We start from the raw sequence: 13,366 nt of genomic DNA, 5'->3' as shown, positions 1-13,366 counted from the left end.
TCAATAAAGACATGAAGATTTAAATGCCACAATCAACCAACTTGACCTCATAGACATATAAAGAATACTCTACCCAACCGCAGCCAAGTATACTTTTTTTCCTAGTGCACATGGAACATTCTCTAGAAAAGACCATGTATTAGGTCATAAAGCAAGCCTTAGCAGGATCAAAACACTGAAATATTACAAAGCATCTCTTCTGACAATAAGGCCATAAAAGTAGAAATCAATAACAGAAAAAGCAGGGAAAAGAAATCAAACACTTGGAAACTGAACAATTCCCTGCTCAAAAAAGACTGGGTTATAGACGACATTAGAGACGGAATAAAGAAATTCATAAAATCCAATGAGAATGAAAACACTTCCCATCAGAGCCTATGGGACACAGTGAAAGCAGTGCTCAGAGGTCAATTTATATCAATAAATGCACACATACAAAAAGAAGAAAGGGCCAAAATCAAAGAATAATCCCTACAACTTGAACAAATAGAAAGAGAGCAACAAAAGAAACCCACGGGCACCAGAAGAAAGCAAATAATAAAAATTAGAGTCGAATTAAATGAAATAGAAAACAGAAAAAAAACAATAGAATTAACAAGACCAAAAGCTGGTTCTTTGAAAAAATTAACAAAATTGATAAACCATTGGCCAAACTGACAAAAGAAAAACAGGAGAGGAAGCAAATAAAGTGAATAAGAAATGAGTTGGGTGATGTTACAACAGACCCATCTGAAATTAAATGAATCACATCAGATTACTATAAAAAATTGTACTCTAACGAATTTGAAAACCTAGAAGAAATGAATGAATTCCTAGAAACACACTACCTACCTAAACTAATACAAACACAGGTAGAACAGCTAAATACACCCATAACAAAAGAAGAGACTGAAAACGTAATCAAAAAACTCCCCCATCCCCCCCCAAAATACCCTGGCCCAGAGGGCTTCACTGCAGAGTTCTATCAAACTTTCAGAGAAGAGTTAACATCACTAGTACTAAAGGTATTTCAAAGCATAGAAAAGGACAGAATACTCCCAAACTTATTCTATGAAACCAGCATATCCTTGATACCAAAACCAAGTAAAGACACCAAAAAAATTACAGACCTATATCGCTCATGAACTTAGATGCAAAAACTCTCAACAAAATTCTATCCAATAGAATTCAACAACATATCCAAAAAAGAATTCACCATGACCAAGTGGGATTTATACCAGTATGCAGGATGGTTCAACATTAGAAAAACAATTAATGTAATCCATCATGTAAATAAAACAAAAGACAAGAATCACATGATTTTATCAATTGATGCAGAAAATCATTTGACAAAGTTCAACACTCATTCATGATAAAAACTCTCAGCAAAATAGGAATAGAAGGAAAATTCCTCCACTTAATAAAGAGCATGTATACAAAACCAATAGCCAACATCATCCTAAGTGTAGACAGTCTGAAAGCATTCCCCTTGATATTGGGAACCAGACAAGGATGATCTTTATCACCACTCTTATTCAACATTGTGCTGGAAGTCCTAGCCAGAGAAATTAGGCTAGATGAATAAATAAAGGGCATCCAGATTGGAGAGGAAGAGGTAAAAGTAACTCTATTTGTGGATGACATGATCTTATACACAGAAAGCCCTAAAGAATCATCATGAAAACTACCGAAACCAATAGAAGAGTTCAGCAGATTATCAGGATATAAGATAAACATACAAAAATCAGTTGGATTCCTCTACACCAATAAAAAGAACATCGAGGAGGAAATCACCAAATCAATACTATTTACAGTAGCCCCCAAGAAGATAAAATACTTAGGAATAAATCTTGCCAGAGATGTAAAAGACTTATACAAAGAAAACTACAAAACAAAAGAGACCTACATAAGTGTAAAAACATACCTTGCTCATGGATAGGAAGACTTAACATTATAAAAACGTCTATTCTACCAAAAACGATCTATAGATTTAAGGCAATTCCAATCTAAATCTCCATGACATTTTTTAATGAGGTGGAGAAATAAATCACCAACTTCATAATAAAAGGATAGAGGCCCTGGATAAGTAAAGCATTACTGAAAAAGAAGAACAAGATGGGAGACCTCACTTTACCTGATTTTAGAGCCTATTATACCACCACAGTAGTGAAAATAGCCTGGTAGTGGTACAACAACAGATACATAGACCAATGGGATAGAATTGAGAATCCAGACATATAAGCAGTTGATATTTGATAAAGGTCCCAGATCAGTTAAATGGGGAAAAGACAGTCTTTTTAACAAATGGTGCTGGCATGAGTGGATATCCATCTGCAAAAAAAAGGAAACAAGACCCATACCTCACACCATGCGCAAAAACGAACCCAAAATAGATCAAAGACCTAAATATAAAATCTAAAACCATAAAGATCATGGAAGAAAAAATAGGGACACCATTAGAAGCCCTAATACATGGCATAAACAGTATACAAAATATTTCTAACAACGCAGAATAAAAGTAAATGACTGGGAACTCCTAAAAATCGAACACCTATGCTCATCCAAAGACTTCACCAAAAGAGTAAAAAGATTACCTACAGACAGGGAAAAAGTTTTTAGCTATGACATTTCCAATCAGTGCCTGATCTCTAAAATTTACATGATGCTACAAAAACTCAACTACAAAAAGACAAATGATTCGATTAAAAAATGGGGAAAAGATATGAACAGACACTTCACTAAATATTCAGGTAGCTAACAGATACATGAGGAAATGCTCACAATCATTAGCCATTAGAGAAATGCGAATCAAAACTACGATGAGATTTCATCTCACTCCAACAAGGCTGGCATTAATCCAAAAAAACACAAAATAATAAATGGTGGAGAGTTTGTGAAGAGGCCAGAACACTTATACACTGCTGGTGGGAATGTAAAATGGTACAACCACTTTGGAAATCAATTTGGTGCTTCCTTAAAAAGCTAGAACTAGAACTACCATAAGATCCAGCAATCACACTCCTTGGAATATACCCTAGAGAAATAAGAGCCTTTACAAGAAAAGATATACGCACACCCATGTTCATTGCAGCACTGTTTACAATAGTGAAAAGATGGAAGTAACTAAGATGCCCATCAATGGATGAATGGATAAATAAATTGTGGAGTATTCACACTATGGAATACTACACATTAATAAAGAACAGTGATGAATTTGGGAACCATTTCATAACATGGAGGAAACTGGAAGTCATTATGCTGAATGAAATCAGTCAGCTGCAAGAGGACAAATATTGTATAAGACCACTATTTTAAGAACTTGAGAAATAGTTTAAACAGAGAAGAAAATATTCTTTGATGGTTACGAGAGGGGAGAGGGAGAATGGGAGAGAGGTATTCACTAATTAGATAGTAGGTAAGAATACTTTAGGTGAAGGGAAAGACAAAACACAATACAGGGAGCTCGGCACAACTGGACTAAACCAAAAGCAAAGAAGTTTCCTGAATAAACTGAATGCTTCGAAGGCCAGTGTAGCAGTGGCGGGGGTACAATTGGCATAGTACAATCTATTATGAAAACATTCTGCATTACACTTTGGAGATCGGCGTCTGGGGTCTTCAATGCTAGCAAGTGGCCATCTAAGATGCATCAATTGGTCTCAACCCACCTGGAGCAAAGGAGAATGAAGAACACCAAGGACACAAGGTAATTATGAGCCCAAGAGACAGAAGGGCCACGTAAGCCAGAGACTACATCAGCCTGAAACCAGAAGAACTAGATTGTGCCTGGCTACAGCAGATGACTGCCCTGACAGGGAACACAGTAGAGAACCCCTGAAGGAGCAGGACAGCAGTGGGACGCATACTACAAATTCTTGTAAAGAGACCAGGCTGAATGGTCTGACTGAGACTAGAAGGACCCCGGCGATCATGGCTCCCAGACCTTCTGTTAGCGCAAGACAGGAACCATTCCCAAAGCCTACTCCTCAGACAGGGATTGTACTGGACAAATGGATAGAAAAAAATTCTAATGAAGAATGAGCTTCTTGGATCAAGTAGACACTCGAGTGTATGTTGGCACCTCCCATCTGGAGGGGAGAAAGGAGGGCAGAGGGGATCAGGTGCTGGCAGAATGGACACAAAAAGAGAGATTGGAGGGAAGGAGCGGACTGTCTCACTAGGGGGAGAGCAGTTAAGGCTATATAGCAAGGTGTGTATAAATTTTTGTATGAGACACTGGCTTGATTTGTAAACTTTCAATTAAAGCACAATAAAATTAAAAAAAAAAATCTCTGCATGAGAGGTGGCATATAAATTTTAACACAAACAGAAAAGAGAAATAGCCAATTGCCACACGAACATTTATTAAACAATAATTTCTTTCTTCTCTGATTTATGGTGTGCTGCTTATTTTACAAGGAATTTACTTTTGAATAGTATGACCTGTTCCATTGATCCATCTCTTGATTCTTGATCTAAAAGTTAACTGTTTTCATTATTTGAGCTTCATCATATACTTTAGGATGTAATACACAAACTCTATTTGTTTATTGGTTATTATTATTTCTTAGAAAATCTAGAATTCTAGAGAATTTTAGCATGAATGACTTTTTCGGGTTTCCAAAGAAGTACTCCTTTGGTGTTTATTCAAACTAAATGAATCTGTGGAATATTTTGGAAGACACAGGCAAAAAAAAAAAAAAAAAGTTACATCCACACCTCATGCCATGTACTAAAGAAGTTTCAGGAAGTGCCAAGAGTCAAGGGCAAAAACTTAAACTATCAAGAAAGAAGAGAAAGGCAGGGAGAAAGAGCAGGAGAAGATAAAGAAAAAGAGAAAAAAGAAAAGTTAGCTAATATCAGATCTCAAATTGAGGAAAGAAATTCTAAACAAATGAACATAAAATAAACAATATTGGAAAAAAACAATAAGTATGATTAGATCACATTAAAATGTTTACTAAACATGAATATCACAAAAAATATTAAAAGACTATCAACACACAGAGAAACTACTTGCACAAATAGTCACAGCATTTTAATATCTTCTCTATCAACAGTGGTAGAAATAAATGAGGGCAAAAAAAGAAACAGTAAGATGAAGGAAAAATGAACAGACAATTCACAGAAGAAATGAAAATAGCCAATAAACAGATAAAATATTGTATTAAAGTCTGGCAGAATATTTTGAAACTCCAGTCATGCGTATTTTAACAAACACAGCCTAATGATTTAGAGATTAATATTTTGTATAAAACATATTTTTCTTTTCCTAGAGAAGCATTTTAATAAATTAACATCAATTTGCTGTAGAAGATGAAGTTTGCTTAGGAATATTATAGTTCCTCATGAATTATTACCTGCTTATTTCTCAGACTATAAATAAAAGGGTTTAATAAAGGATTTAATAGTATATAAAAAATTGCCACTGGTATTCTTTATCCTGTTCTTCAGATGGTCAAATACACAAGAGAAGACAAATGCAGACTATTGAGACAGAGAGAAAATGAGATGCACAGGTAGAAAAGGCTTTACTTCTGCTATTTTGGATTTCATCCTGAAAATCGTGAAAAGGATGCAAAGAGATGAAGACAGTGGCAATGGTGAAGATTTCAGTAGGCGTTGAAAAAATATGTATCATTAGTTTGTCAATAAAAAGTTCAGTACAGGATAATCTGTATAAGGGCAAAATATCACAAAAAAGTAGTCGATTTGATTAGGCCTGCAGAAGTTAACCTTAATAGAAGCACAACATGAATTATGGAATGCAGGTTACTAGTTATAAAGGTTTATGTGGTCACATGAATGCAGAGTTTCTTCGGCATCATGGTGTGGTACTGCAGTGGACTACATCTTGCCACATAGTGATCGTAAGACAGTGCTGCCAGGAGAAAGCAGTCCACGGTTTCAGCAAGGCAGAGAAAATAAAATTGTACCATGCACTCATAGAGAGATATCATTCTGCCCTCAGAAAAGGAGTTCTCTAATATTTCTAATATCTTGAAGGTAATGGCACAGGAACAATAGGAAACCATCAGAGCCAGGTTGTCCAGGGTGTGTGGAGAGGATGCTACATGAAAATCAACTTCTTTAATAAATATTTTTAGCTATTTTTCAATATAATTCCCTTATAAGGGAATTAAACTATCATCTAATTTAAATCTAAATAAATTTAGAAACCTATATTAGTTCACCAAAAATATATCCCAGACTAATTCAAGAACTAAATGTAAAAATTTAAAGTATTTAAAAATAATGATTATGAGATTTCATATTGGGAAATTTTAAGTAGCAAAAGAAAGAACAAATTGCAAAGGGATAAATTAATAGTTTTGAGGATCTTAAAATGAAAATATCTGTACATCACAAAACATCAAAAGCAAATCAGGAAGGCACACAAATTATTGACAAAAAAATGTATCACAACTGCATATAAAAGTCCAATAGCCTTTTTATATAAAATATATATAAATAACAACAAAAATGGCAAGGCTCTTTGAAAGAGTACTCAAAGGACACCAGCAGGTGATTTTCAGAAATAAGGTAAATGGTAAATAAAGGTATAGAAATTATTTAAATTCACTAGTAATCAAAAATATTCAAAAATCACATCATATAGTCAGAAAATGTTTAATGAATGCTCAAACGTGTCTGTTACTGTAAGAAGCACTGGTAATATAAAATCAGAGATGACATGGTTGATACAAGAAAGTAACAGGCTTTATTATCCAACAATTACAATTTACTATTTGTTGTTCTTTAAAATGTAGTTTATATCTATGCATCGCTTTCCTTTCTTACAGTTGTTGTAGAGAACAAAACCATTCAGTCCTTGAAATATGCGTAGGAGGATTTATTCAGTAAAAGTAAACAAACAAACAAAAGAAGATACATTTGAATGCAGAGAGATACCAGTTTACATAAGTGAAAAACTCATGGCTCCAACAAGGGAACTTCTAACAGGAACAGATACAGTCCAAGGAACAAAGAAATGATAAATACAATCATTTGTATCATAATTTTTGTTTTTTGTTAAGGTCATAAGAAGTGTGGGTTAGAAGGTGGGGAATAGGCTTCAATTGAATAATTGTGTACAGAGGCTTACAGTGATTGGTTTCAAGGGCTTGTTACACAGGTTTTCGATCATAGTCACATATGCTGCAGGAGGGATCATAAACACATCACTGGATGAGGTTAAACAGCTCTAACTCAATGTCTCAGGGAGTGGTGATAACCATTCAGTACTAGTACCTTATTTCCCAGAAACAGCTGATTACAACAAAAACCTTTTAAGTTGTCTGGGAAACTTTAGAAAAGGTGAGCTCCAAGTCCCCTCCAAAACAATTTTAACTGCATTCCTTTCATAAAGAAGCATTTCTTGGCCCACTTTACATACAAAGACTCCTGTGGCAACATTCGCTTTCTTAAAGAGCATTTCTTTTACATCCAGGCTTAACTACACAGAGAACCACTTGTTCAATTCCCATGACTACCAGCAAATTAAGGAGCCAGAGAGCAGGCAAGTGTAAAAAGTAACCCTGCCGAGAGAAGCTGGGCAAATAAAGAGCCCCAGAAAAGTGTGTAAAAAAACAAAAGAAAAACAGACCAGTTTAATTCATCAAGAAATTGAGTTTAATTCAATCATTTAGTCTTGGCCAAAAAGGCATCATGAATTTCTCTTTTATAGTCTTCAGTTTTAGCTCTTACTACTGATATTTGAATAATTGCAGTTAGTCTCATTGCTTCTAGACTCTCTTTGCAGTCAAATGCCACATCAGTTTTCTAAAATAAATCATTTGACAGTTGGCCCTCCGTAACCACGGTTTCTACATTTGCGGATTCAACCAACTACAAATAGAAAATATTAAAAAAAAAAAAAAAAGTAAGTTCCAAAAAGCAAAACTTGAGTTCACCAGATGCTGAACACTATCTTTAATCCACACGAATGAAATGATGTGTAGGCATACCCTGCCATGCCCTCCCACCCTTTTACAGATATCTCCTCAAACTCTGTCCAACAGGCTTTGTTTGAACATTGTTTGCCTTGCATCTCCATTGTTTGCTACTTGTGTTGTGTGTACCCTTTGTTTCTGTGAAGAAATGCCTCCTAAAAAGCAATTTAGTGGTCAAAACAATCCCTCAAATGCTAAAAGGGAGTGTAAAGTGCTATCTTTTGATGAGAAAATAAAAATCCTAGATCTTTTTTTTTTTTTTTTTAATTTTGTTGTTATTGAGGATATACAGGGCAGAACATACACCAATTCAACAGTTTCCACATATGTAATTCAGTGTCATTGGTTATATTCTTTGAGTTGTGCAACCTTTCTCACCCTCTTTTTCTGAGTTGTTCCTCCCCCATCAGCATAAACAGACACTGCCCCCTAAGGTTTCTATCTAATCTTTCAAGTTGCTGTTGCCAATTTCATGCCATACAGATAGTTCTTAAAAAAGCGTAATGCTCAAGGTAGACATGTTTTACTAGTTAAGATAAGCTATTTTTGGTTTGAGGTAGACTTCAGGGAATATTTTTGGTTTAAGGTTTAAAGACAGGGCAGGATTCTTAAATCATTCTCAAACAAGGAAAAATTAGATTGGTGAGATTCACAATGTAAGTGAGAGAGTTATGGGAAAAAACATTAATCAAATGAATAGGTTCTTTAGAAAAAATCAGATTAAAGATCCCAAATATTCCCTTTGTTTTACATTAAAATATGGATTGACCAGCTTGCTCATGAAATCAGATATTGTTAAATTAATTTTCTGGCTAATGGGAGGTAGAAGTTTAACTGGAAAAACCTTCCTGTAGAAAAATTTTTCTAAAATGGATTAGCCTACTTTCCACCTTAATTTATTATTAAGTGTTCATTGCTTTGCTTGTTTCCTAAGGGTAAAAAATAACAATTTACAAAAGACCAAATAAATTTAAGAGCCTGCTTCTGAAAAACCAACCAAACCCATTGCCATCAACTCAATCGCAGCTCTTAGGGAACTTATAGGACAGAGTAGAACTGTTCCATAGGACTTTCAAGGAGCAGCTGGTGGATTAGAACTTCAGGCCTTTTGATTAACAGCATAGCTCTTGACCAGTACACCATCAGAGGCTGCTTACAGGTCCTAAACCAAGAGGCTCACTGAATAGTCTTGCCAAACAGGCAGGAAGAGAGAAATGAATTATAATAGAATGTTCCTGGGGAGGTGTACTCCTTTCTAGGTATTAATTGCTTTGCTAATAGACCAAGTCTTCTTAGAAAAGGAAGTAACAGTTTAGGGGGAAACCAGACTCCAGACATAAAAGAGCCTTCTCAGAAGCCCCAGAATAAGCAGCCATAGTGAGAAGTTGGCATATTGTACCATTGGCTTCTAATGGAGAAACAAATAGAAGATCCCGCCCAAACACAACAACCAAAAAAAAACAGCGCTCCGAAAGTAGCTTGTTTGGCTTAATGTTATCAAGTAACAACCTATTCTTAAATCTTTCTATAAAAATTCTTTTATTTTTCCTCTGCTCATTTTTTTTTTTAATTGTGCTTGAGGTGAATGTTTACAGAGCAAATTAGTTTCTCATTACACAATTAATACACATATTGTTTTGTGAAATTGATTGCCAGCCCGGCAATGTGTCAACACTTCCCATCTCGACTTCAGTTTCCCCATTTCAGTTCACCCACCTTTCCTGTCCCTTCCTGCCTTCTCACCTTTGCTTTTGGGCTGGTGTGCCCATTCAGTCTCATATACATAGTTGAACTACATGTGTTATTGTTTGTTTTATACGCATGTCTAATTTTTGGCTAAAGTCAGGAGTGACTTCTGTACTGAGTTAAAGAGGCGTCCAGAAAAATCTTAGATATTTTGAAAAGTGGCATGTTGCTTGCTGCAGTGGGCTGTAAGGGTGTTGAGAATAGAACATTTGCACAATAAAGCAGAAAGAAACTGAAATTTATGCAAGTGTCAGTTGAAGTGCTGTCTTACAAAGGCAAAAATGGTCTCTCTGGTTCTTGATAAAATGCTTGCAAAGACTGAAAAGCATTATTAAGTGTAAGCGTTAACAAGTATTTACACAGCATTTACAATGTTTTGTGTATTACAAGTAATCTAGAGATGATTTAGGTATACTGGAGGATATGCGTAGGTTACATGCAAATACCATGCCCTTTTATATAAAGGACTTGAGCATCCTCAGATTTTGACACCCACAGGGGTCCTGGAACCAATCCCTTGCAGATAGGGAGGGACAACTGCACTCTGCTACCAGGAAGACATCAATGTTTGATGCCTCTAAGATAAACTGAGATTCCCTATTGTGGCATTTAAAATTCTCAGTAAATGGATCCACTTCCATCCTTATATTCCACATTCACCAACAGCTTTACCCAATAGCTTTGCCAGGTTTTTACACTCATCCTTCACCTCCCTCATTTCCTACCACCATTGTCACACTCATTTCTGTAAACATTGACTCTGCTCATGCTTTTATTCCTGTTTTCCCCCATATCAGTTTTTTTCCCACTTTTTGTATATCTGTTATTTCTGATGCTACTTGATGACTAAATACCTCAGGCTACACCGATCTCCACGTTCTGCATTCACAAGCACATGCTATATACCCAACACAGCCTAAAATTCCTCGTGTATGATCTACATTGCTTTTTCCCATCATATGTGTATGTCCATCTTCCTTATTAGATTTTAAGGATGTAGAGATTAACTGTGACTTATGTTTCTGTGAAAGGAGCTGTAAAATGATATGGGGAAAAGGCATCATTGGTACAAATACTAACTCCATTCAAATGCTTGCAGGAACTTGGGCGAACTACTTAATATTTCAACCTATCAGTTTTTTACTCTGGACAAGCATGAAAAATAATGCCTAACTCATTGGAAGGCAATATATCTGAGAGGTGTAGTTTTGTGTCTAGCAGAGAGTGAGTTCCTATTAAACCGTTTTCCCTTTCATATTTGCACATTTAAGTAATCAATAATTTTTTTGTTTGTTTTCGTTGTTTAGATTTTAGGAGTTTCACTCTTTCCTGCCTCATTTTTACCAAGCAGCATCTCCAGGTTTTTGTTAATGTTCATGTATATTCCAATAATGTTAATGTATATTCCAATAATATACATAGGAATTGGTACAGGTTACTGATATTCCTAATAACAAACAAGATAAATAATGCTATCTTGGGGGAAAAAACACTTGAATTAATTGATATATTCAGCAATTATACTGTCAGGCATCAGGGACGACTATCAAACTATGTGAAAACGTTCAAATCCATAGGACTTTCATATAAATAGCAACAGTTTCAGCTAAGATTTATAAATTACCATTATACAAACACTCTATTTTAGAGAGCTTAACAGAAGAAAGGACTCACACAAAAGATAAAGATGCTCTTGATTTGAGAATACATATTCTGTATAAATCCATTTCAAAAATAAAATCTCGAACAACTCAAAGGAAGTTGAGAATCGAATTCAAATGTGCAGTTTAATCCTCCTAGATGGTATGGCTTAAGTAATTAATATATGAGAACTTGAAATGAGTGTGAGCAGTAGGACTATGCTTAGAGATTCCATAAATTTGCCAACAATGTTAAATGGAGGCAACCTTTACATACCAATTTTTATTCCTAGGATTTGCTGGATATGTTGAAAAATGTAGCTAGTTCCACTCTGCCACAGTTCGTGACCTTAGGAGTAGTCATTTAATTGGCTCCCAAGGGACCTTAGTAGTTTAGATTTTGAAATATATTTTATAGAATCCCTCCCTTCTGAACTTATTTAACCATTTACACTTTATTTAACCTAAAAACCATCACAGTTCAGTGATTTAATATTTGATCTACAAAATGGCCATTTTCCATTCTCCCAGAATCCTTGGCTTTGAAAAAAAGTTTATTTAATTAAAATCAATTTGTTACAGGAGATATTTGTTTCAGAATACTATGAGGTTTTCTCTTCTTCACAATTCCTTTCATAACATTTATCACGTCCTTATTTCTTAGACTATAGATAAAAGGGTTTAATAAAGGAATTACTAGAGTATAAAAAATAGCAACTGGTATATCTTTATACCCTTTTTTAACTGAACTTGGTCGAATGTACATGAAGAGAAGAGAACCATAGAATATTGAGACAGAGGGAAAGTGAGATGCACAAGTAGATAAAGCTTTGCCTCTTCCTTCTTTGGATTTTATTTTGAAAATTGCGAAAAGGATGCAAAGATATGATATTATGACTACAGTAATAGTGAAGATTTGAACGGACCCTGAAAAGATAAGGACCATCAGTTCATTGATATATGTGTCAACACAGGAGAGTCTGTACAATGGAAGAACATCACAAAAAAAGTGATTGATTTGATGAGATCCACAAAAGGTTAACCTTAATAGAAGTACTACGTGAATAAGGGAATGCAGGTTCCCAGCTATGTAGGACCCTATGGTCATCTGAATGCAGAGTTTCTTCGACATCATGGTGTGGTACTGCAGTGGACGACATATTGCCACATAGCGATCATAGGCCATTGCTGCCAGGAGAAAGCAGTCTGCAGTTTCAGCAAGGCAGAAAAAATAAAATTGTGCCATGCATTCACAGAGGGAAATCATTCTGTCCTCAGAAAAGAAGTTCTCTAACATCCTGGGGTTGATGGCACAGGAACAGCAGGAATCCATCAGAGCCAGGTTGCCCAGAAAGATGTACATGGGTGTGCGGAGACGGCGCTCCAGGAAAATCAACGCCACCAACCCAAGATTCCCCACCATGGTGATTAGGTAAATAGCAAAGAATACCACAAACAGAAGAATCTTCAGACCTGGGTGATCCGTAAATGCTATGAGCATAAACTCAGTTGTCAAGGAGTGATTGTCCTGGGTCATCTCTACTTTCTCTGTTGAGGTGGAAATTATGGGGAGATAAGATTCTAATTTAGAATGTTTCTAATTGTTGCTTCGAATTTCTCTTGGAAAACACGAAGTAGAGCCACTCCCCCAAGCCTCCCCTGCTGTCTGTGAAATACAGGCACGCATAATTCTAGGAAGTGTTAGTTCCCCTAAACTGTCATCCTATATGACCTCAAGTGCTGACACTCAAGATTCACAAGACTATTTTCATAATTCCAAGGAGATGCTTGCAGTGAAAAGGTTTCTGTGTGTGAACTTATACAAAGATAGTGGACAAATACAGGGTATCTGAGAATTAGTGTTCTCAAATATTTCAATGGCAGTTTTTGTATTGACGATCCTTATATACATATATATACATATTTCCAGTAAGCAATTTTTTTTATATACTATCACAATGGAGTGAAAATTTATAAATTACAAAGTATGGATGTGTTAAATTTATGACTTAGAAAGTGCATAAAGGTTAACGATTATTAAGGAGGGAA

The 13,366-nt window shown here is 35.5% G+C and overlaps 1 protein-coding gene and 1 pseudogene across 1 annotated transcript; both read right to left on the bottom strand.

Annotated features, from left to right (window-relative positions):
- Nucleotides 1–5,315: 5,315 nt before the first annotated feature.
- Nucleotides 5,316–7,466, bottom strand: LOC126061361 (olfactory receptor 5K4-like; annotated as a pseudogene).
- A 4,419-nt stretch (nucleotides 7,467–11,885) lies between these two features.
- On the bottom strand, nucleotides 11,886–12,854 carry LOC126061360 (olfactory receptor 5K1-like). The gene has a single exon (XM_049857867.1). The coding sequence runs from the start codon at nucleotides 12,852–12,854 to the stop codon at nucleotides 11,886–11,888; it is 969 nt and encodes a 322-aa protein (XP_049713824.1).
- Between the last annotated feature and the right edge of the window lie 512 nt (nucleotides 12,855–13,366).

Source organism: Elephas maximus, chromosome 18, assembly GCF_024166365.1.
Source record: "Elephas maximus indicus isolate mEleMax1 chromosome 18, mEleMax1 primary haplotype, whole genome shotgun sequence".
In the NCBI taxonomy this organism is placed as follows: domain Eukaryota; kingdom Metazoa; phylum Chordata; class Mammalia; order Proboscidea; family Elephantidae; genus Elephas; species Elephas maximus.
The sequence above is the reverse complement of the archived record's forward strand: the minus strand, read 5'-3'. Positions and strand labels throughout refer to the sequence as shown.